Raw genomic sequence first — 25,869 nt, forward strand, 5'->3', positions numbered from 1 at the left:
CAGCTCTGTGCCCTTCCAGAAGCCCCAAGGTGAAGAGGCCTTCTTAGCTGAGCTGTTGGGAGACTCTCACAACCCAACACTCAGTGTACATAGTGATTTATCAAGTACATAAAGTGAAATATGATGAAGTAGGGCGTAACCTAGCTGACTGTAGCATCTTGCAGAGATTACAATGGCCTAGTCCTGCAGTCTCAGTGGGACTGAGGAGGGTTTGGTACCCAGCAGGGATGTTCTGTTTCTAAAGCTCTTCCTTCCTCCACTGTCCACCCAGTAACCATTCACAGCTTGCTTTGTCCCTAGGCCTGTTTGGCTATGTGTCACAGTACTGAGAAAAGAGTCCTTCAGAGAATACAGTCCACACAGTTCTCTGGGTGCCCAGAGGTCATGTCTGATAGAAGCAAAGACAGATGAGGCAGCCTCCTGGTATTTCAAATTATAGCTTGTCTTCAGACCTGTCTGAGGGTAAAGACCTGGAAGTTGCCTGGATAGTAAATTTGAATAGTCAGCAGTTAAACTGTTTAATTCAAGCTGAGATGTTCACTGTGCCTGTTCAATTTGTTCATTTGGCAATCGACATTGCAGGGTTCCTATAGCAGGACTGGACAGTGCTCTTCACTCATCTCCTTGGGTAGATTTCCAAGTATATGATCCTGTGTGTATCCCTCAGCTCTTCAGGGTGTCCCAATGCTCACTTATCTCCTGGACCCTTTCCTAGGCCCACACAGTCCTGGACCAGAGATGGGCCTCTTCCCAGCCAATATGGGAAGATGACATCCATACTCTATCTGTTCCAAGAGACAGAGCTTCCTTTTGCCATTGTTTTTGTTTTGTTTTCTTTTCCTTTGCTTTCTGCCCATTCCAAGCTCAGTCTCTTAGGACCTCAGTTGAAACCAGCTCAACCAAGCACATCCCTGTAACACAGTATTTACTAAGGTCATCCACTGGGGCCATGGACAATCTTTTCAGGTTGTGACTACACTAAAGGAGATGGTTCCAAGAAATCTAAGGCCCTTTTCCTAGATGGGAGGCACTAACTTCTGGTGACTTCCACAGCCTTGGTCCTTGGTTGGTGCACTGAGCAGGCAGAGTAGATTAGGGACGAATTAGGTAGAAGCCTAAACATTTAGGTCATGAGCCAGGTTCTTTTGGTTGAGTTAGGTAATTCTCAAGGAAGTGAAATTCTCGGCCTGGAACAGTTGCTATGACAACATAATGGCATCTCTGACCACACTATAAAGGAAAAAGGACAAAATGTGTGTTTGTTCTTTAAGGCCGCAAGGCAGAACTTCCTCAGGCCAGGAGCCTCTGCTCAGATAAGTGCTTCTTTGACTCTTCTAAGTCACAGATCTAGCCATGGTTGAAATGTTCCTAGTTGAAGCAGATGTGTTACACTAAATCTTTCTTTCAAAAGCCAAATTTGTTTGTTTTCCAGAATTGTTATTTTTAACTGTATCCAAGAAGCCCGGTTCAAAGAAAAATCATATACCACTGAAAAAGAGTTTTGATCATTAAGGGGGAAAATGTATGTAAACTGTGTGTGCTTAAAGCTCAACAGATTGGAGTGATAGATCCGTGGTTAAGAGTACTTGCTGTTATTCTGGAGGACCTGGGTTCGGTTCCCAGCACCCACATAGTGTTCACAACCACCTGCATGCATGTGCTACACATGTATACACTCAACCATACATATACAAATAAATAAATAAGTACACCAGGCTTAGTGTGATGGCACACACCGTTAGTCCCAGCACTTGGGAGGCAGAGGTAGGCAGATCTCTCTGAGATGGAGGCAAGTCTGCTCTACATAATGAGTTCCAGGCCAGCTAGTGCTACAAGGGAGATCCTGTCCCAAAAGGGCCAAAAAACCCTTCAGTATACCAATATCAGAAGGGCCCCTGGCATACCAGAGGTGAAAAAGGTTTTATGCATTGTTCTGTTTTCTGGAAGTCTTCCAGTAGTCTCAAGCTACCCAGATTGGCACACTGCATGGTTGAGTTATGAACCTGAGAAGCTAAGGGTGCCTATCTTGTGTTCTTCTCTTGGGGGGAGGAGGCCAGGGAGGATAGTGCAATACATAAGATACATTTGCAGTCCCTGATGGGCAGAACAGAGCTTCTGAGGGCAGGGCAAGATAGGATGCAGAATTGCTGACTCTAAGCATCTACCCACTCCAAGCATGGAAGTGGCCATGTTACCTTTTGATACAAAGATCTCTTGAGAACCTTGTGCTCCAGGTGAGAAGGAACATCACCTAGGGTAACTATTTAGAGGTAGAAGCTGAAATGGCACCTCACATACTGGTGTCTTGCAAATAGTTGCCCCTTTAAGGGAAATGCTCAACAACTATTTGTTAATGTAATAAAAGGTGGATTTCTAAAACAGGCCTGAGGTGGGACAGAAGAAAGTCTCAGGAAAATCTTAGCAAGTCTCAAGAGGTAGACTCAATAGAGAAAGTCACTTAAATCACCACTCAGATCCGAATGCCACTCCACCCAAGGCAAATGTGACAAATGATGTGAGCCTAGTGACCCCTACATCTCCTTACTCACATCCAATAGACAGTAGCTTGAGCTAAGAGAATTCACTGCCACCAGGGCAGTAGAATGGGCGAAGCACATATTTAGGAGCCTCGATGCACAGATGTGGATTGTGACAGTGTGCCAGTGTCAAAGAAAGGTAGTCCAAGGTGAACACAGGGACCACAGCTACATCACACCGCTGCTGAAAGAAGTAGCTAGCCCAGATCCCTGTGGAACTGGACTGCCTTCGCTAGGTTCCTAACTAGGGGAGCTGCTTGCTCTCTGCCTCCCTTCCCTTTCCATTTTTATTAAAGGTAAGACAATTCCATCTGGTAACTTCAGGGCAGACACTCCAAAGAGGCTCTTCTGCTTGTACCACTGCATGAATGTCACAACTTCAGTGTGACTAGCCTTCGCTGGCCCCCACGGAGCAGGTGCAAATAGACAAGTCTTTTCTCCAGTACTGCATCAGGGAAATCCTGAAGGCCGTTCTCTAATGGACAGAATGTTTTTAGTTCCTCTGAGACAAAAACAACAAGTCTTTGGGGGACAGAGAGGCAGCCTGAATCAGCTCAGCAGATGCTATGGGCAAGTGATGCCTGCATGGTGGCAGCCAGGGCTGTGGCCTCTGAGGCTCCAACCCTTGTGGCAGTTCTGACTGTGACATCAAATGAGAGAGCTTTTTCTCTTCTTTTTTCTTAATTTATTTTTATTTCATGTGTGTGAGTGTATTGCCTGCACATGTGTAAGTACACCTGTGTCATGCAGTGCCCTCGGAGGTCAGAAGATGGCATCAGATCCCTTGGAACTGGAGTTTAGACAGTTGTGAGCTGCCATGTGGGTGCTGGGAATCAAACCCAGGTCCTCTGCAAGAGCATTCAGTGCTCTTAACCACTGAGCCATGTCTCCAGCTTGAGAGAGATTTTTCTAAAACTGAACTAAGTACTTCCAAACACCATGTTCACATGTAGCCTCGTCCCTCCTCAGACATACACAGATTGAGCTTTTCTGGGGTATCTTCAGGGCCCTTGGGGAAGCTGGCAGGAATGGATGGAGTCTGACTACATTTCTGATTCTTTTACCTGCACATATCTTAATGCCCTCATTTATTCAACTATTACTGAGCTCCCACACTGTGCCCGGCCCCAGGTTGGAAACTGAGGCTAAAGAAATGTTCACATCCCTTCCTACAGACAGCTATTTGGGAAGACAGAGCAGCGTGAAATATGTCACAGAGAGAAGGTACAGGCAGTGTTAGGAGCTCAGAGGAAGACCAGAGCACCTGTCTAGGCTTTCATAGACCTCCTGAGGACAAGCCAAAACTTGGCAGGCAAAGAGGACAGGGCCACGTGCCCAGGGAGGGAGCAGCAAGCAGGATAGCTGAAGTGAGATGTGCTGTGCCAGGTTGGGCAAGACATGGCCATACCCACCTACTTAAAAGAGATCATGTGGGTCTGGAGAGCTGGCTCAGCGCTTAAGAGCGCTGGCTATTCTTGAGGAAGACTCAGGTTTGAATCTCAGCACCCACATGGCAGCTAACAACTGTCTGTAACTCCAATTCCAGAGGCTCCAACGCCTCTTCTGACCACTGTGGGCATTGCACAACATGGGTGCACCTATATACATGCAGGTAATACATGAATACACATAAAAATGATAAGTAAAATACTTTTTAAAAAGAGATCATGTGGGGCTGGAGGGATGGCTCAGTGGTCTGCTCATCATTCCTTCAGTTCTAGAAGAAGTTGTTGCTTCTGTGACTTCCTTCATCACAGGAGACCAATCTGGTTCCTACAAGCTGATCTACTCCATGTTTAAGCCTCTCCATCATAGAGGAGGTGGGCTGTCTTGCCTGGGAGGCCTCATTGCTCCTTGTGGGTCCAAGTAAGGAGCCCATGCTTTTTAATGAGAAATTTCTAAATGCCTGTCACAATACATTTTCTCCTCAGGATTTATTCTATCACCACACTTTGATATCTGAAACTGTGTTCAGGCACAGAAATGACACAGAAGAACTGTTCAGGTCTCCCTCTTCCTCTTCCTATCCCCCCCCCCACCCCATCTCTGTTTTTCTCTCTCTCAGACTTCGTGCTGTCCTCTCCTCTCTCTCTCAGGGCAGGGCAGTTTCCAGACATCTGTGGCTGCAGGCTGCTTCTGACTCTAAATCACTTAACTCCTTTAACTTCTCCACACTCAGGTGGACTTGTATAATAAAGTTCTAGGGTGTAAGCAAATAAAAATCACACAATGTCAAATCAACCATGTCCCCCAGAGATCCTCTGGTAGAGTTCCTGACCTTTCTGTGCTGTGGATCCCTTTGGCTTTTGAAAAAAAAAAATTAATAATAATAATAATAATAATAATAATAATAATGGATTACAACTATACCTCTAACATTCCATGGGAATCATGGACTCTAGATGATAAAATATACAATAGTGAAACCTTTTGCAGAAGTCTTGGGAAGGTCTCTAGGGTCTCTCTAGAACCAGGGCAAGCCATTCTTGAGTATGTGTGGGAGCAAGTTGATTTATTATTTTAGAAAATTAAGAAAAACAAAACCCCATGTCTTGCTGCTTCTGGACTGCAAAGTCTTACTTATTTTCCATATGAAAAGGTGTGGCCGAACCCTAATGGCCCCTTGTATATACATAGGAACTAGTGTTGCTTTATAGAGGATTGTGAAACCAGACAAGCATTATCTCCCAGAAAACATCTGGAAAAGCTTGAGGCCACAGTAACTTGGCTGAGGATTCACCTTAGACATTGATAACTGACTGAAGGTATCTCCAGTCCTGGAATTTGATGGAAGGAAGGTAGGGTTGAAGAACGGAATGGATGAACTGATTTGTCCAATTCTTCATCTTTTTTTCTTTTGTCTTTTTGAGACAGGGTCTCCCTGTTGTCCCAGCTGACCTGAACTCACTATGTAGACCAGGCTGGCCTTGAACTCACAAAGTGAACTCCCAAGTGCTGGGATTAAAGGCGTGCACCACCGCGCCCGGCTTAAATTCTTCAGCTTTTAAGTGAGTGGCTTTGTCAGGGAGCCTGGAACATTAGTCTCCCAGTGTGCTACAAAAACTCAGCCCTCAATGTTTATTAAGAACTGATGATGGGCTGGAGTACTTGCCCGCTTGTTGAAGGTCCTCTGTTCCATTCAAAAAAAAAGAATCATTGAACAATTGTTCCCTTGCTCTGATAAGAAAGGGAGCAGATACATAATCAGAGGGAAATGACCTCAGACCAGTTTCCTAGATGACCTCCCCTTCCCCTTCTCTTCCTGCTGGGGCAACGGAATAGGTTAGATGCATGAGTTTGGATCCAGGTTTAAATTTTCACTTCATCACGTCATAAAAGTCATATGAGCACATCCCCTCCCCTCCCCCTCAATATTTTCATCTCTCTAAGGGGAACAACAGTCATATCTGCCTTTCAGGATGTGGTATAAATGGAGACAATATTCAGAAGGCACTGATCAAGCACCTGAAGTTCGTGCTCTCTAGTCAGGATGTTATTCTAATCAGTTCAATGCCAAGCTCTGAACGTCCTCCACTGAGTCCCTTATGAGCTAAAGCAGATGTGAAGGCAGATGCAATCTGCCAAGTGGATGTGTTCAGAGAAGCTGTACACCGTGAGCAGAGCAGAACTGCTTCTCCAGCTGGCCTCAGTGTCTCCAACACATCTCAGCAAGGCAAATGTACTAGTTATTTAATCACTGTGACAAAATACCTCTCAGGGGCAACTGAAGGGAGGAAAGGCTTATTTTGTCTTATTTTTAGAAGCTTCAGTCCCTCATAATGGGGAAGGCTCCATCCTTGGCATGAGGCAGTAGGTTTTCACATGACCCCAGACCAGGAGGCAGAGAGATACAGACCAGGACCTGGAATGAGTGTAACATTCAACAGCCCACCACTAGTGACCTCCTTCTCCAGCCAGGCTCCATCTCCCTAAGGCTCCACATCCTTCAGAGTAGTGCCCCGAACTAGAGACCAAGTGCCCAAAACACAAGCCTGGGCAGGGTGCAGGGGTAGATCAGATTCAAACAGCAGCAGTAAGTGGCTTGACTACCATCACAGACCGAAAATTCTGCCTCTTCCTACTCCCTGTGTCTAGGCGAGGCTTTTATGCCACATTACAGTTTTGTCTTCATAAAAAATAGCCCAACTCTTAGCATCCATTTTAAGGCCAAGAGTGGACCTGAGCTGCTGAGTGCCTGTTCGTTCAGGTTTCTCTTGGACCTGTGTTCCTGAGCAAGAACTTGGCTTATTCTTTATTGTAACTATCTCCAGCATGAAATGCGGAAGTAAACATTTTTGCCCTTTGATCCCTGGATCTAGAATACCACACACACCTGCCAAAGTTCATCTTGTTGTTTGCAAAGCACTGTTTGCTATGCTTTAATGCTTTGCTATGTAAAACGTGTATACACACAGTCATACTCTCTTGGGTCCAGGGCAAGGAAGGATCATGAGGAATTAAGATCAGAAGCACAGGTCACAAGAGGAACACATGACTCAGAAAGTTTGTTTACACTGTAAACAAGCTATAAGATTAACTTTTTGGATGTAAAATTAGGAAAAAGTCATCTGTCCAGAGTATGTTCATATTATAAAAGTCATACACATCTAGGTACCTAGTGCCTGCCTTCTCTCTGGTTTTTTATGGGCACAGATCCCCTGCCTCTCTGAAAAGCCCAACGTTTCTACCTGTGTGCTGGGTCCTTCTCTCCTCCCTGGTTGTTCTTGTCATCTCCAGCTTCCTTTTCATCCTCTGTGACCTTCATCTTCTATGGGATCATCTCCCTGTGCATGATCTCAGTATCTCCTTTAACCTCCATGTCTCCTCTTAGCTATTAACGTCTGTACTTTCCTTCAGCTTCAGAGAGTGCTGCCTTGTCTTCCCCTCTCCAACCCACTGAAACTGGACCTCTATTCTCACTGCTCCTCAGAGACTACTGCTGTCAAGACCATCAATAACCAAATTACCAAATCTATTTCCTGGTCACTTTCTCAGCAGAAGTTGATTGCTCCATCCTTCTTAAAACACACACACACATACACGCATGCATGCATGCACACACACATATGCACACATATACATACATGCATATGCATACACACATATACATACACAGACACACATATATATACATACACATATATATGCATATGCATATATACACACATATGCATACATACACATACACATATATATGCATACATACACATATACATATCTGCACACACACACACACGCACGCACACACCTTGACTCTATGATGCTCTCTTCCTTCTGTCCACTTTATTGGTTTCTTTGTCACTTCTCAGTCTCTAAAAGTCAGAAGGTCTCAGACACATGCCTTGGGCATCCTTTTCTCCCATTTCTGTATGTTCTCCCTAGTAACCCCACTATGTCCCTGTGCCTCCAAAACCTCTATTTCCAGTCCTGACTTTTCTGTGAATGGAAATTGCTCAACATTTCCACTTGGACGCTGAATAGACAACCCAACATAACTTGCTCATAAAGCACTTGACTTTTCTTTCTCAAACTTTCTCCTTCCTCAGGCTTCCTAGTTTTAGTGATTCCCAGGAGTGTGCACTGGGTTCAACCTATAAATTTAGGAATGGATCTTAGTTCCTCTCTTTCCTCATCTTCCATATTCAATCTGTCAGCAAGTGTTTCCCACTCATCTTCAAAGTAACACCAATTATATCCATTTTGCTGCACTTTCTGTTTTTGTTTATTTTTGAGTTGGGGGGTTCTCAGTATACAGCCCTGGCTGACCTGGGGCTCACTATGTAGATCAGGCTGACCTTGAACTTGTAATGAACCTCTTACTTCTGTCTCCTGAGCACTAGGATTACAGATATGAGACATCACAGCTGGATTCCATTTTCCCTGCAGTCATCCTAGCCCAAGCTTCCCTTCTCTGTCTGCCACATGGTAATAGCCTCTCAGCAGATCCCTCTGTGGCTAAGCCAATCAACCTTGACCAGCAGCCTGAATGACCCAGTTATGCTCTTGTTTAAAACTCTCCAGTAAGCCAGGCATGATGGTGCTTGCCTGTAATTGCAGACCTACAGAAGCTGAAGTAGGAAGACTGTGGACTCAAGACTACCTGGACTACATAGCAAGACCCTGTCCCAAGACAAAACAGATCCTCTAAGAGACCCCACTGTATTTGAAATAAAACCCAAATTCCTCAAGGCAGGATATTATCCAGCTTGTGCCTACCACTCCACACTCATTTCCTCCTCTCCTGTCTGCCAACCACACCAGTCTTTCTGGCCCTTGACATAAAGTCTGTTTCCGTCTTGGAACCCTTGCACTGGCTGCCCTTCCTGGAGTGCTCGTCCCCATGACCCTTGAAATAGCAGTTCCTTCCATAATTTACATCTCAGCTGAAACATCTCTGCTCACAGACGCCTTTCTTGATCCCCAGATTGAAGCAGCCACTCTTCACCCCACCCTGAGTCCTGCTTTCTCATGGCTATTTTCCTGTCTGTCTGTCTGTCTGTCTGTCTGTCTGTCTCTCCTCTGGAAAGTGAGTGCCACAAGAAACAAACATGGTCTTTCTTTTCACCACTACACTCAATGTGTTATTGTTTTGCACACGTTGGTGTACGTTGTTGAGTATGTGAGTAGTGAAGAAATCCATTGGCAAAGCTAGGACCAAAGCCCTTCTGGTGCAGTACTTTCCTGCTTATTGGAGCTCCTCGCTTTTTCCTGTTCTCCAGATGCTTGGCAGCATCAGTACTAAACCGGGTCTAGCTCTTTGCCATAAAGGAAATGACTACAAGGGGGTAGGAAGGAAAGAAAAGGGCACCTGAATAAATCATGAAGTGTATGTTAACTAAAAACAGATGAACAAAGGATTGACACCATCAAAACACATAACATTTGTCTGGGAAGCAAAAACTTGCAGTTAGAGTATGAATTACCCTGAGCATGGCAGACACAGGAGAGATTTCTATAGAATTCTCATGGTAGTTGTTTTCAGAGGCAGCACAGTGGCTGGGCAGAATGAGGATACTCAAGCTGAGAGATGCTGAAGTCAAAGGACACTGACTTCAACTGTCAACCGTTCACAGATGTGTCATCTTCACCTAGCTTCCCAACTGCACTTAAGAAGACTGCCGGGCATGGTGGCACACGCCTTTAATCCCAGCACTTGGGAGGTAGAGCAGGCAGACCTCTGTGAGTTCAAGGCTACCCTGGTCTACATAGTGCTACAAGGAGACCCTGTCTCAAAAAGACCAAAAAAAAAGAAAAAAACAAACCAAAAAAACAAAAAACAAAAACAAAAAAGACTTAGCCTTAGTTGTTTTCAGTTTAGGTCTCCAAATATAACCCAAGCTAATCTTGAATTTGGGTTCCTGCCTCATCCTCCTGAGGATGTGCCTCAGCTCATCACCACATGATTTTTTTAACCACATTTTCTTTCATAATAACAGACCCTGAAAGTACCAGGAATTAAACATTCCAGTATTTATTCAGTCATCTATGCAATAGTGTCTAGTAAACACTGTGCATGTGCCAGGTGCCCTGTCTGAGGGATCTGATAGGTCTGACTGTAAGGGGAGAGAAGCGTTAGGGTAATTCCTGAGACAGCATGCCCGAGCTAAATCTCATAGAATGTATATACATTCAGGAAACCGCTCAGACTGGATTTTCATATGAACAGCACAACTGTATTCACCCTTTAACTGGCAAAAGAAAAATGGCTTTAGCAGGGAAACAGAAATTTCTGACTATGGTGGTTGAGAGACCCACTTATTCACTTATTAGGAAATACAGACAGCCAGGCGTGGTGGTACTCACCTTTAATCCCAGCACTTGGGAGGCACAAGTAGGCGGATCTCTGTGAGTTCAAAGTCAGCCTAATCTACATAGTGAGTTCTAGACCAGCTGGGGCCACAGGGAGACCCTGTCTCAAAAAGACCAAACAAACAAAACAAAACAGAAAAGGAATATAGACATTTTCATTCGGGAAACTTTTTAAAAAGATGAGATATCTCTGTGTCTTGCTACAAAGTGTTCGTTGTAGTTTTTATGGTCAAAGTGCCAATGAAGAATTAATGATGGATTCAAACGCAGTCAGGCTAAAGAAAGTTGTACAAGGAAGTAAAAATGAAAAACAATTCTAAATTGCTGAGAAAGAACTGACCTTTCTGTGCACTTCGCCCAAGCTGGAAATCACCTGAAAAATTCCCCTCCCGAATTCCCCCTCCTGCTTCTGCTTGGCAGCTTGTGGTTTGTGGTTTTTGCCTTTATAAGCAGTTTGTAAGCTGAGCTCGAGGCTTCTGCTTTCCGAGGCAGGGGTCCGTCTGTGCAGACGCTAATAAATCCTCTTGCTTGTTGCATCTCCTGGTCTGGAGACTGAGTTATTGGGGTGCGGTCTCCCGTGAACGGTGGGTACCCCAGACTGGGGGTCCTACACCAAGGCAGTCCCCAACCAAAGAACCATTTCCCTGTGACAACACAGGTCATCTCCCTAAAGAAACAGGATGTCAGATAAACAGCAGAGTTTGCAGCAGGTAGAGTAATGAGACAGATCTTTGTGTATTGACGCATAGATGCACTGTGACCTTAAGTGTGTTTCAGAACACTGGACATTGTTGTGTTCAGGGTATTAGACTTTACAAAGAAATACCTAGAAGAATAAAAACCAACATAACACTTAGCTCTAAGCTGAGGCATTATGAGGCACTCAGTCTTTCTAAAGTCCTATATTTTCCTATTATTTTGTTTAGAGCAATGTGTTCTTGTGAATTACAAAACAAAGGTTTGTTTAGAACATGGATCTGATTTGCTTTATAATACTCAAGAACTTGCAATTGGCTTTACATTCTAGAAAGAATATGTATCGTTTGACAACACCGACAGGAAAAGTGAAACCTAGAAAGATAATGTGGTTTTTCTCACACTGTGACTATGGGAGTTACTGACCAGGCTTGCTTCGCCCGCTACTCAGTATTCCAGTCCTAAAGCAATGAGACTTGCAGAAGAGAGGGTCTCAGGAAGTCAAACGAGATGAAGAGGACCCCTAAACACAAATCCGTTTCCCCAAGGACAGAATTTATGGTATTTATGGATAAACTAGGTGTCAGAGGTATGGGGAAAAGAAGACTGGCGCTAAGAAAAGGTGAAGTGTGTGATATCCTACACATGCAGAAACAAACTTCATGACTCTACTTCTAGGACTAATGTTCATAAAATGGCCCTGTTAATATGACCTGAGGGTGGAATTTTGGACATGAGACATCAAAAGTCTCCCTCTGGACAGTTGTGCAGGCCCAGGTTGAAAGGGCCTGAAGTTTGCAACAGTGTAAGCCTGATGATCTCCAAATTTAACACACACAAAAACAAACAAACAAACAGAAAAGATATTCATTACCAAGGTGACCTTGCAGCAGAGGTGTTCACTGAAATCAAGCTAGCAGAGGTCTCTCTAGTCACTGTTCAAAAGGGACTTCAGTGATGAAGCACTTATTAGGCAGTTTATTCAAGTTTTCTCTGGGTTTCAACAGACTTACACAAGACTGAGTCCTTCCATCTTGGATGGGGGAGGGACTCATGAAGCTCCTCCCCTCCCTGAGAAGTTCTTGGCAATGTATGTTGCTGGGTGATGGGGTGTCATGCTCCTTAGTGGTATAGCCACCGTAAGCTGCCCCTGTTCAAGTAGATAACACCCACCTATGTTCATACAAGCTATCCTAATTAAACTCAGTGGGTCACAAAGTGAAGAAGACAAAGAAAGGGGGACATGAAAGCAGGACAGAGGGGACTTGCTGGGAAGAAGGGTTTGGTGAGAGTGTGGGGGATACGAGAAGACAATACAAGGGGAATATGATCAAAGAACACTGTACATAAGAAACTGAAAGAAGCAATTCTTTTGAACATTAAATATTTATAAATTTTGGTCTTAAATTTTTTAAATATTGAGGGAGAATCGCTTGAGGCTGCTTACAGAGAAAAAATTGATTTCATTATGAGCACTCAGTTATGTTGGACTAGTACCTTCTGCTCCATTGTTACTGCGAGCTGAGGGATAAAGTAGACACATTGATGATCAACTTACACATTAGAAACTTTAGCAGAATTGCTTCATTGAAAACTATTTAGAGTTGTCAAATAAGATTTATAGGAAGCTTTTGGTTGGACTGAGTTCCTGCACTAGGTTCAGTAGACCTAATCAAAATGGAGTCGTTCATGTTCAAGTTGAAGTTCCAGGTACCAAGTCAAACTAAGTTGTTTTTCTGACCTTATCTGACTTTCCCAACCTTCCCAGAAGCAGAGAGAAGCTTCCTATTCTGGACACCTCTGCCGCCATGCCTCCCTGCCATAAGGGACTCTTATTTCTCTGGACTCATAAGCCCAATAAACTCTTCCTTCTATAAGTGACCTTGGTCATGGTGTTTTAGCACAGAATCAGAAAAGTAACTAACACAGATACAATTTCAGGTAACAGTCTAATAAAGATGTAATGGATCAGGTAAAGTGACAGTGACCAGAGTGCTATTTTTGAAAGGTCAAGAAGGCTTTTTAAAGAAAAGTGACATCTGAGCAGGGACATGGAGGAAGAAAGGGAACTGGGCCTGGTTCTGAGGGGACAGCATGGCAGTTGTGCAGCCAGACGAGGCCCTGAGTAGGAAAGAGAATGCCCCATTGTTCTGATAAAAGGACCTCCCAAAGAGAGATCTCTCAACCTCTGAGGTATTTAAGAGTCACTGGGTTCCTGTGGTGGTGGTGGTGGTGTTACTGTTTATAAGGCCAGTGATGCAAATTTCATTTCATTGTTGGCCAATTTGAGAGTTTCACTTTTGTTTAGGAATGTAAGTCTAGTACAAAGATACTGTCTTATCTGTAAGGGTAGAGGACAGAGTCCAGGGACCAAGGAGCCAAGAGGTTGTTATGAAAAGAAGAAAGAGAAGGCTTCCCAAGGAAGGGACCAGAGTCAAAAGGCAAGTTCAGTCTGTCCCCCAGTCACAGCTCTGGTCTTCCTTTGCATCTCTTTTCTTGGTTGTCTTCCTCATTTTTCTCTGGGTTCAACAGGTTTAGTCAGTTAGGCTGATGGGCCTTATCTCATTCCTGATGGAGGAGCTGCAGTGTGGGGACCACTCACTGCCCTCTCATCCTTTGTATCCAGGCAACAGTGTGTGATGAGCACTGGAGCAGCCTTGTGGAGGGGCAAAAGGGGAACAGAGGAAGTCAGGGAAGGGAGTAGGGCTACTTAGGATACAGGAGAGTGACAGAGTACCAATATTCCCCAAGGAAAGTTCCAGGGCCATTGTGCGCAAATATTTGAGTCCAGGGTCTACCATACTCTTCACGAAAGGGTTGCCTTCTTAAACCATAAAACAGCCTGTCCAGAATCATAGGCTCTTCTATTTTCCCTCTGCATAGTGGCTCAGGGATTGAATTTACACTAAAATCCAAGGCTAGTTCTGACCCAACCATTAAAAGCTTATCACAAAAGGCTGCCTTTTTCCAGAAGCCCAAGGGATTCAGCTCTCAACTGACTAGCAGGGACTCCTCCAACACATAAACACACAGACAGACACACAGGCACACATACAAAGAGAGAGAGAGAGAGAGAGAGAGAGAGAGAGAGAGAGAGAGAGAGAGAGAGAGAAATACAGAACCACAGAGAGAAAAAGTGACAGAGACAGATACACAGAAAAATCAGTAAGGCAGTTTGGTGGAAGACCAGCAGACCATGTGAATCAGACAAATAAACTAATCCATGGAATCAGACGCTGTTCCTTTCTAAACCAGTTGTTGGATGCTAGAGAGACACTTCCTACTTGCCAAGTGTCCACTAGGCTGAGTGTCAGGCAAGTCCATGAGCATAAACCCTGAAAACAGCACACAGATGAAATTCTTCTCTGGTCAAAACAAACTCTGGGGAGGGCAGGATTTGCTTGGAGGTCACCTCCATCTCTGCCTGGGCCTGGGTTACCACAGTTCACCAGGAAAACTTCTTGGAACTTGCAAAGCTCCAAATCTGGCCTTGGGGAGTCCATGACCCTTGGCTTCCCCTCAGCTCCTCCTCTGTGATCAGAAGATAGGTTTCATAAGCACATGTTGCACAGCTCTTACTGTTCCCATCAGAGCACAGAAGAGAACCTGTGTTTGCCAGTTTATGCTTTGGATGAGCAGTTCCATCTGAAGATAGCAGCAGACACATCCAGGGTATGGTTCTGTGGTGACGTCTGCAGGCAGAGGCACCCTTTTCACCCTCCTTCCTCACTGTACACACTGCCTCTCTGTCTCTCCTTCCCTGTGGTGAGGACACATATGGAAAGGAAATGGGGACCTGCCAGTGCAGCTGCTTCCCAGGAGGCTGGCCAGCCCTGGTGGAGCTAGTGGGGAGGCAGAGAGCAGTCAGGAGTCTCCCAGCACTGAGATGTCAGCTGAGCTGTGTGGGACTCAGGGGGTTAAAGGTCTCAAAGCTGCTAGGACCTTCCTAGCTTCCTTTCTCATTCCTGCCCTGCTGTGTCCTATCTTTCTCCCTTAGTAGTACTGAGTCCCAGGCACAGGATGTTAATGTGGAAGAAAGAGGATGTGACTTTGAGCCAGGCAGAAGGAACATTTCCAAGGCCACTGATGACAATGCTGGGTGTAGACCCCTTGTGGTTCTCAGCCTTGTGCTCTTCCACAAATGCTGAGGTGAACATACTTCTGGAGCTGAGCTCTGAGACAATCTCATAGATCCAGGCCTTGGCTGTAAATAGTAACCACCTGTCAACATCAAAAGTAAGACATGTTCCAGGTAGCTGTAACACCCTAGAGACTACTAATTGCCGCATCGCCATGGGTTAGGCAGTCTGAATAGTGTCTCAGATCTAGTAGATGTGTTCAATCTCTTTACAGTCCACCCTCACCATTCACAGCATGATTTAGCCCTACCAACACCATTTGGCTACAAATTATCCTGAAATTACAGATATATAGGAAAGAAGGATCCTTATAGAGCCTGCAGTTCAATCAGCTCTCAATATTAAAAGCAGAGGCAGGTCTAAGTCAGCCTGCACAGCTGTCTGTGTCTACAGATTTCTTTGAGGTCAGAAGATCCAGCAGTCATCTGTGTAGTGAATTGGAATAGTTAGCAGTTGAGCTGTAGAATTCGAGCTGGAATGGTCAGCCTCTTCAAGTCATTTGTCTGACAATCTACACTGCAGAGGTCCTATTAGAAAGTAGCATGCATTCATCCAGTCCCGACATCTGCTGTCCTCTGGGGGTACCTCTGCTCTATGGTATGTCTTAATGTAGCTGAACCAAAGGGCCCCTAGGTTTAAATCCATACCCCACTCCCAGCTCCAAGCTGTTCAAGGCTGCTGATAGCACGCAGCTGGGAGGGTTGCAAAGGGAGCAGAGAGATAGGCTACGAACATACCTGGATGTTCTCAACTTGAACCCCGCCTGGCATAGAACTGGTATGCCCCTAATACGTCAAGCTCTAGAAGAGCCTACAATGACCGTCTCTACCTCACAATGGGGAAACTGAGGCTTGTAGGAAGTAGGAGCCTAACCTGGATCTCATTGCAAGTTGACTCTGACCTCCACTCCTGGCCCTGTTACCTGAGCCACATTCCAAGACTACACTGGGCAAAGTACCTGCTCCATTTCAGGGAATTGAGCTGTTGGTTTTTCATTTACACAAAAATGAAAAATAAATACCAGATGTTTGAAAGCCTAGTACAACCCAAGTTGCTGGAACTTAAAAAGTGCATTCTCACTGGAAAAAAAATTCAATCAGAAAATCCACAAAGCCAAAAAGATGTTTTGAATGAAAATGTACTTTGTCTTTCTCTCACACACAAACAATATCTCGTTGTTCGTTCTTCAGGCAGCAGCTGTGAAGGAAATTAGGGGGCGGGGGGGGACAGACACAGCATCCCATCTTTGTGCTTCACACAGAGCTCAGCTTTGAGGCCAGCCTTCCTGAACTGTGGGGGGTGTGTCATGCATGACTACCAAAGGTCAGTGGTCTGATGGGAGCTTATAAAGTGACTTGGGAGAAGCCAGTCACCAAAACGGACACCTGGATTTGGATGCTCTGTGGAAACTGCTTTCATCTTGATAAAAAGAGGTATGCGCTGTAGTGTAAAATTTTTATCTATGATAAATGATATTTAGAATAGAGAAGGTTTGTCTTCCTACCATCCCCTTTCAGTTGTACAAAAAAAAAATTTTTTTTGTTGTTTTTTTTGAGATGGTCTCCCTGTAGCCCCAGTAGGCCTGGAACTTGCTATATAGACCAGGGTGGCCTCTATCTCACAGAGATCTGCCTGCCTCTGCCTCCCAAATGCTGGGATTAAAGGCCTGTGCCACCACATCTGGCTCAGCTATAAATTTTTTACAACCACTCTGAGGGCTTTCACTAATTTTACAGACTCCATCTCATTTTTCCTAAACAAACTTCCAAGGCAGGTGTCATTAGTGCCAGTTTTCAGGAGAAAAAAGTGGAGGTGTAGATGTGCCTGTGCTCATCTGAGATCTTCTCTTATCCTACACCTCCATACACACCAGAGGAGACCATGAGAAAATTTTCTGTGTACCAAGGCAGCATCAGATGAATTCTCTAGGAGTGATCCGACTGTGCCTGACAGTAAAATCAACTGGAATTAATTGTGTGAGTAGACTATCAAACAGTATGGGGCAAAAATACTTTGTTCAGAGTATATGATTTGCTGGGCATGGCAGTGTACTCCTTTAACCCCAGCTCTAGAGAAGCAGAGGTAGGACAATCACAAACTGTAGGTCAGCAAGCTTGAGGGCAACTGGAGTTTTTAAGATCTATTTACCCATGGAAACATTTTATTCTTCCATGTAACATCTTGGAATCTAGCTCTTATTGTCATCCAGTATCTTGAGGTCAGGGGCTATGGCCACAGGGATACCAGGTGTTCTTGAAGACCTGGCTTAAGATTCCAGCCTCACAGTGTACTGAGAATTAACCTGAGTAAATTAACCATACAGAGGACATGGTGAATTTTAGTACTGGTCACCCCCTGATGAGACACTCCCTGATGGAGATTCAGTACAGAGCAGACAGGGTACTGAGGCCAGCACTTCCCAAGGAGAGGCTCAGTGCCTGTGATCAGCAGTGCGCCTGTGGTCAGTGCCTGGCCCAGGGTACACTGCAGCTTTGGAAGAATTACTTTTATGTTATTTAATAAGCAGTTAAAATTATAATTAATATTTATTTTTAGAAGTAAACTCACCAGGATAATCTTCCTGTATTAGAAGATAGGAAAATATATACCATAAATCATATGTATTTTACTAGGGTTATTTATATATACATCAATAGCAGATTCAGTGCGTGTTAAGTGAATCCAAATGAAAGGGACATGGAAAATGTAGATGCAATCAACTCCTCTTGTTGCAAGGATTTTCAACTATAGGAAGAAAACTCAAAAAGCAGAAGGCATCCCTGAAAGCAGTACAGTCAAGGGGAGTCAGCCTTGTTCTGAAATCCTCCCACAGAACTAAGGGTATGTTTCAGCCTACAAGAGAACTTCTTGTAATAAGACATTTGTCAGAGTTAGACATGGAGCTGACTTGTCACTGTCCATGGTAAAGTGAGGCTCATCAGATCTCAGAGGCAGGCATTTATTGAAAGGCACCAAGGTGGGGCATGGGAGGGAATATCGTGGAGGAGCTGTGGGTGGACAGCTGGCCCTGTTTCAGTTCTTAGAGCATTCTAAGTCTCAGCTTCCCCATCTGCACACCTGGGGGAGGGGTTGGGTAGATGTCCTCTGTGGTCCTATCCACAGACTAGAATGTATATTCTATATGCCACCCTTTGAGGTCCAATGCTCTGAGAAAGGCCTTTGGCTTAGACCTGCTGGGTGGAACTCCTAAGATTCCAAGAGCCTTGAATATGGGTGCAAAGTTTTGTGAGTTTAGGCTGGGTTTCTACAAACATTTCATCCTCCAAAATGTAAAAAGACAGGTTGTTTACATGGTGCTGGAAGCTGGTGGGAAATGGAGCCCCCAAGACTAAGGATGGTGGTCTACCACAGACTTGCTCAAGAGAGCCACCCCTCCCCCACAGCCCAGCTGGCAGCGCTCACTCCTTATATAACTGTTCTTTTGAAAACCAGGCAACAAACCTCAAGAAGAAAAGCTATTGATTATTAAAGTTATTTGGAGGTTTGGAGACACATAATAAAGTGGTTATAATTATTCCTGTTATGACACATCCTTTTAAATGCTCAGATCTGAGAACATTTTGCTTGCATTGACTCAGTCATCTTCACCATAGAGAGAAAGGCTGAGAGCTAGAAATAGCTCACGTGCAACTCCAGGCAAGAACTCACAGAAAGGGAACAGAGGCAAGACAAGTCAAGGGAGGAGACAGAAAGGAGCCCAAAGTGTTTATCCATAGCCTGCACTGACCAATACCTTCCTCCTCTAGACACTATACCTCCTCAGAGCCAGTTATGGCCACCAGTGAACTCCTGGACAGCTGGACCATCAGCTGGCAGTCCTTCCCCGGTTAAAAGCACATCATCTACGAAAAACACCCTCAGCAAACAGAAAAAGTTGGGGAGATATAACCCTGCTTTTGATTTTCATAATAACAATAGCTGATATTTACTGAACTTGCACTTAGTGTCGGATATTACCCTGAATTCTCATTCTTTCGTTTCTCTCCCCTCCCCAAATCTGTCTTCCTATGTCATTGGAACTTGTCTTCACTTGATGGTTCAAGAAATTCTCCCACTAAAGCTTCCCAAGTAGTCCCAAGTGCCACCATCCCTGGATTTATATTTTCCCATTTAATTTTCACAGAGTCATGAAATAGGCACAATTATCATCCCAACTTTTTAGATCAAGAAACAAAGGAATAACTTGCACACAGTTATACTTGGTAGGCGGCAGATCCAGAATTTGAATACAGTCTGAGTAATGCTGGGGTTCACACCTGCTGCTCCTTGTTAAAGTTTCTTGGCCAAGTCTGGATTATAGAATAGCACAGCAAAATGCTGTCAAGAGTCAGAGTTGGGGGGGGGGGCTCCTAGGAGTGTCATAAGACACTTAATATTGTGCATTGTTTTGACTTGTGTTTTATTTTTTTCTTTCATAGATCCTTTGACAGCTTCAGGGTACCCTTTGTCTATTCCCAACATACACACTGTCTTTGTGCTGACAATGAGTATCTACAGAGCCTGATACATCCAGGCCCCGAGGTGATTCTGAAGAGAATCTGACATAGTACATACCCTTGAGAAATACTCAGTGGGGTGGAAGGGTAACGATCTACATAGCAGACTAATACAGTCAGGGGTGTTCCAACAGAAGTTACCAAAGCCCTGGGGCAAAGGCCTCACAGTGGCTGGATAGTCAGATTGGCCTCTGCATGATGCAGCCCCTCCTGAGGAGAAAGACTGCTAGGGACCAGGCTCCCAGAGAATCTCTCCATCACTATGTGTCCTCAGGAGGGCTAGACATCTGCTTTGTTTCTCCCGGCTCTAGGTCTCTCCTGCAGCCACTAAGTGCAAGATGGTGACAGTGCTATTGCTGCTGTCCGTGTTGGCAGGACTCTTCACTGTGGCCAAGGGGCAAGCGTTCCATCTCGGGAAATGCCCAACTCCACCAGTTCAGGAGAATTTTGACATGAAAAAGGTAATACAAACCTCCCATTTGTTTCCTGTGTCCTGGTTGAGCATCCTGAGAGCTTCCATTTTAATTTGTTTTAATCTCCATAGCGAACCTGGGGAAGACACTTATCTTGTTTTGGGTTGCCCCAAATCAATCTCTGAGGCCAGGAAGTAGGGAAGGAGAAATCTTTGGCACCTCAGCTCACCCCATAGATGAATTCAAGCAGGCTTTGGGAGCTCCCCTGGCCCTGGCAGGGGAGAGGCACAAGTGTGTCAAACATGAGCTGGCAGTGTGTATGGGAATGGGTGGTGGCCTCTGGGGAGCTAACGGTAAGGATGGGAGATGTGGGAAAGGACATTAACCATGATTGATACACTATTATTTTCATGTCCTACAGAGAGAGGAGCTGAGTGTCCCCTCCCAGGTGTCACAACTAGTAAATGCATGCAGGATTCAAAACCAGGCCTTCCATCAGTACAGGAAACCCAGGGGCTACTCAGACAGACCCTAGAAAAGACTGGAAGTCTCTGAGAAGTGTTTTCTTGTTACCCACAATATAGCTAGTCCCCTGTAAGTAGTTCCCCCTCCTGGAATGGGTAGAGGGAGCAGCAGAAAGAGAGATGATAGATAACAAACTTAGAGGTTCCCACTGCTGTGAACTCACACCTGGTCTCTCATTGCCAGATTACTTCTTACAAGGTTTTGATCCATTTTAGGATGCAACACATCCTAAAATTCATTCAGGGGTTTGAGTACCACTGAAGTTACCAGTCACTGGAACTTGGTGCGAATGACTGTTGGGACCGTTGAAGGGACGGGTTAGGCAGAGGTGTGAGAAAAGAGCTTAGAGAATGGGAAAGGAGAGCCATCAACAGGGTGGAGGCAGTGCCCAAGGTGAGGGAGGAGAAGACACACTGAGACTGCACTGACATGCTCCACTCATCTTTTAAGGGTGTTCCTTTAATTGTACAACTCTGAGACCACAAAGAAAATTATGAAACCAAACTTAGGAGTTTGATTTTAGTTTGATGGTAAAAAATCCAGAATACCTTGGAAATTGTAATTGATATCTTCACTTACAAAAAGTTCTTTCAGACTTAAGGCAGGATATTTAAAATAAAAATCTTTACTGAGATTAGTTCATATGCTGTCTCACTGGCTTGTTTAAAGAGAGTTCATTTTCAGAGGTTTTTAATATAGTCACTGTTACGTAACCACCATTCAATCAATTTTAGAATGTTTCATTATCCCAAGAAGAAATCACAGAGGCTGCTTAACCTATCATAGTCAGGAAGCAGAGACAGAAAAGAGATGGAGAGCAAGACACATCTCTCTTTGGCATACCCTCAGTGACCTGCTTCCTCTAACTGTGACCCTCCCACCTTTTACCACCACCCAATAATGCCCTCATTTGTGAACTCATCAAGGGATTAATGGATTGACTAGGTCAGAGTCCTCAGGATCCAGTCACTTCTAAGAATCCCCCTCTGAACACTGCTTGACTCGGGGATGAAGCCTTCAATACAGGGGGATATGTAAGGATGCATGGAACATGCCTGACATCCAAACCATGACACCTCTTTTCTTCTCAGCTCCACACCATCCCCACACAACCAGTGTGTTACTTTCTGCCAATATGAATTTGCCAATGGAATCATACAATGTGAGTGTTTGCAGGCTAACTTTATAACATGATGGTTTCAAGGTTCATTCTTGTCAGGAATGAACTCCAATCCTTTTATTGCCAAATACTATTCTGATGCATGGATTATGCTTCATTTTATAGTCGTTATTTGAGTTGTTCTGCTTTTCTGATGTAGAAGTGTTGCAGCTGTGAACATTCATGCTCAATGCTTTATAGAGGAACAGGACACATGTTTTACGTTCTTTTGGGTATTGATAAAGTAGAATTGTTGATGTGGCAACTCCACGTTTAACTTTTTGAGAAACTGCTGGACTGCTTTGGAAGAGTTACACCATTTTACTTTCTTACAAAGAACATAATTCTAATTTCTCCTATCTTTCCTAACATTTGTTGTTAGTGTTGTCTTTTTTAATTACAGGTATTGTAGAGATTGTTAAGAGCATCTCCTTTTGGTTTTAATCGGTTTCCCTAATGGCTAGTGGTGCTGAATATCTTTTCATGTATATATGGGCTATTTGTGACTCTTGCATTCAAATATCATTTTAAAAACTGGGTTATTTATCTTTTAATTGTTGCTATGTAAACATTTTTCCTATATTCTAAATACATGATTTGAAAATATTTTCTCCCATTCAGTGGACTTTTTCACTGTATTGAGACACCCTTTGAGGCACAGAGGCTTGTTATATTGATGACACCCAATTCATTCACTTTTTGTTGTTGTTTGTTCTTTGAGTGTCATACCTAAGAAACCTGAGTACCCAATCAGTAAGTATCCCATTATTACAGTGAGTAGCACTCCAGTCTCATAGTTAGAGAACCATTACCTAACCCAAAGATTGGCACCTGTATATTCTTCTAAGAGTTTTATAGTTTAAGTTCTTACATATAAGCCTTTGACCCATTTTAAGTTAATTTTTGCATATAGTATTATAGAAGATTCAAATCAACTTGCACGTAGTATCTGATCCAGCATCATTTGTTGAAAACACTAACTCTCCACTGATATTCTTGGCATCCTTATTTAAAATCAGTTGACCATATATGTGAGTGTTTATTTTCAAACTCTCAATTCTATCATGTATGTATATGTCGATACTTATTCTGGCACCATACAATAGATCTGTAGCAAGTTTTGAATCAGAATGTAGGAGTCCTCCAACTTTATTCTTCCAACTATTCTATGTCCCTTGGATTTGCATATTAATTTTAGGACCAGCTTATCAATTCTACAGAGTATCTACAGAACAATTTGGAGAGTATTGCCATCTTCAACCTTCCTATTAATGAACATACGCTATCTTCCCCTTTACTCAGATCTTTGTTTTAACACTATTTTGTAGGTTTCAAAGCATAAGTTGTTACATATCTTTAAATTTATTCCAAAATGTTTGTATTCTTTTTTAAATTTTATTTTATGTATATGAACGTTTTGCCTACATATGTGTAAGGGGTGCACTGAGATGTTGGCGCACGCATCTCTAATCTGTATGTATCTGATTATTGCTAGTATAATTGGGTGCACTTGGATCCTTGCTGCCTGTGTATGTCTATGAAGTCATCGGGTAGATTTCAACGGTAATGTTTATCACCTCTACTAATTAACGTGATATAAATTTCCATGCTTCCTCCTCAAATATAATACATTTTTAAAAATTTGTTGATTTTTTTGTGTGTGTATGTGTATATCACACAGAACATCCCAAACCATCTTATTCAATTATACACCCACTTCCTAGATGGCACCTTCCATAGCTTCCCTACCCCCATTAAAGCCCTTATACTCTAATATCCCTGCTACTGTCTGCTATGTTGTCAGCACCCCAAGCCATTCCCCACTAATTGCCCTTCTGGTCAATCTAGTCAGCCCATCTAGATGTCTTTGTTTTAGGAAGGTGAGCTGTTCCTCATCTAGCAGTAATCAGTTGTCAATATTCCTTTAGATGAGATTGGAGTCTGCTGTTCATTTTCCCAGTTCTATGCTGGGTTACTATCTGGGAGTCCTTTTGGCCACCCTGCCAACAACTCAAAAGAAGGTGTCTCCTATCTGACATTGTTGCTTGTTACTTAGCCTTTATACATATGGACTCATAAATTATGTTGGCCCATTTAATCTTTGGTTATACTTTCCTTTTGGGTGTTTTTATCATTTTTATGTGTATGCATGTATTGCCTGCATGTAGGTAAGTGAACCCATGTCATGCAATACCTGTGGAGGTCAGAAGAGGCTACTGGATCCCCTGGAACTGGAGTTATGGACAGTTGTTAGCTGCCATGTGGGTGCTGGGATTCAAACCCGGGTCTTCTGCAAGAACAGCCTCCTTGATCAAGAGGACAGGTGACCCACAACCATTTTAGGACATTTCGAGAGATGCTCATAGTTCCCTGGAACTAATCAACCTAGGAGGGCAAGGAGCAAAAAGTGTCCTTTATGTCCCTCTGACCAAATTATTATAGACCTCAAAGTATGTCTGTTAAACACCCAAGAAGGTTAGTTCCACCAGTCTGGTACTTTTAATTACTGTGTGTCATGTAGATAAATCTTGGGCAAAGATCAGTTGTTCTCAGATAAACCTTACCTAGACATATATTTCTTGATCTGCTACATATAATTTGTCAGTAGGTTATAGGAGTAATATGAATCTCTCTGGTTTTCAAAACTAGCTAGGCATTGTTTATCTCTCACAGTGTCTCACCCCTCCATCATGGTTTTCCTACTTAAGGTGCCCCCATTTCCCCCCTTACTCCCTTACTAATACCTGTCTCCTATGATCCTACCTTTCTTGAGCTCCTTCTTTCCCTTTATCCCCTAGATTCCTTGTATACCCTTCCCTCCCTCCTCCATTAAACTAACCCAATTTTTATCCATATCTCCCTTACTAAGGCCTGTTTCCTACTGTTCTTCTCTTTCAGGTTATTTCTCTTCCTTTACCTCCCTGTTTCCTTTCCATTATCCTGGTTCCTGTAGTTATGTCTGGATACATACTCACTGTCCTAGTTTGTTTCTTCATTGCTGTGACAAAATATTCTAACCACTACCAACTTGTAGTGTTACTTCACTTAGTAAAACAGTTTCTAGTTCCATCCATTTACCTGCAAATTTCATGATTTCATCTTTCTTTACTCCTGAGTAAAATTCCATCGTATAGTTGAAAAACATTTTCATTATCCACTCATCAATTGAGGGACACTTAGGTTGCTTCCATCTGTTAGCTATTGGATGTACACATGTCTCTGCAATAGGATGAGTTTTTTGGGTATATGTCAAGGAGTGGTATAACTGGGTCAAATGGTAGATTCATTTGTAGTTTTTTAACAGTTCTCCACACTGCTTTCCATAGGGGTTCAATCAGTTTGCAGCTCCACCAGCAGTGGATGAATGTTCCCCTTTCCCCACATCCTCTCCAGCATTTGTTATCATTTGTTCTCTTGATCTTAGCCAGTCTGACTGGGGTGAGGTGAAATCTTAAAGTGGTTTTAATTTGCATTTCCCTAATTATTAGTGATGTTGAACATCTTTTAGATGTTTCATAGCCATCTTTACTTCTTCTTTTGAGAACTCTCTGTTCAGCTCCTTAGTCCATCTTTTAATTGTGTTGCTTCTTGTCTTGGTTCTAGTTTTAAGTTCATTATAAATTCTATTTATTAAACCTTGTCAGATGTGTTGCTGGTGAAGATTTTCTCCCATTCTGTGGGTTTTCTGACTGCTTCCCTGGTTGCCTGCATTGATGTACAGAAGCTTTTTAGTTTAATGAGGTCCCATTTGTTAATTTTTGCCCTTGTTTCCTGAGCAACTGATGTCTGGTTTAGAAAACCCCTTCCTATACCTATATATTGTAGGTTATTGCCAATGCTTTCTTCTAAGAGTTTCAGGCATCACATTGAGGCCTTTGATCCATTTGGAGTTGACTTTTGTGCAAGGTGAAAGGGGTTTATTTTCATTCTTCTACAGGTGGAGATCCAGTTTTGCCAGTACCATGTGCTGAACATGCTGTCTTACCACCAATGAATGTTCTTGGCTCCTTTGTCAAATATCAGGTGACTGAAATTACATGTACTTATACTTGGGCCTTCAGTTTAGTTCTCTTG

General features: G+C 43.5%; 1 protein-coding gene across 1 annotated transcript in view; it reads left to right on the forward strand.

The window, feature by feature from the left end:
• Positions 1–16,537: 16,537 nt before the first annotated feature.
• Positions 16,538–25,869, forward strand: part of Apod (apolipoprotein D) — a 27,768-nt gene continuing 18,436 nt past the window's right edge. The window contains exons 1-2 of the mRNA XM_008839016.2: positions 16,538–16,614; positions 20,010–20,159. Of these exons, the coding sequence (XP_008837238.1) occupies positions 20,037–20,159 (123 nt within the window). The 5' untranslated portion in view covers positions 16,538–16,614; positions 20,010–20,036. The remainder of the gene's footprint in view (positions 16,615–20,009; positions 20,160–25,869) is intronic.

Source organism: Nannospalax galili, unplaced genomic scaffold (assembly GCF_000622305.1).
Source record: "Nannospalax galili isolate Female #2095 unplaced genomic scaffold, S.galili_v1.0 scaffold2259, whole genome shotgun sequence".
Taxonomy (NCBI): Eukaryota; Metazoa; Chordata; class Mammalia; order Rodentia; family Spalacidae; genus Nannospalax; species Nannospalax galili.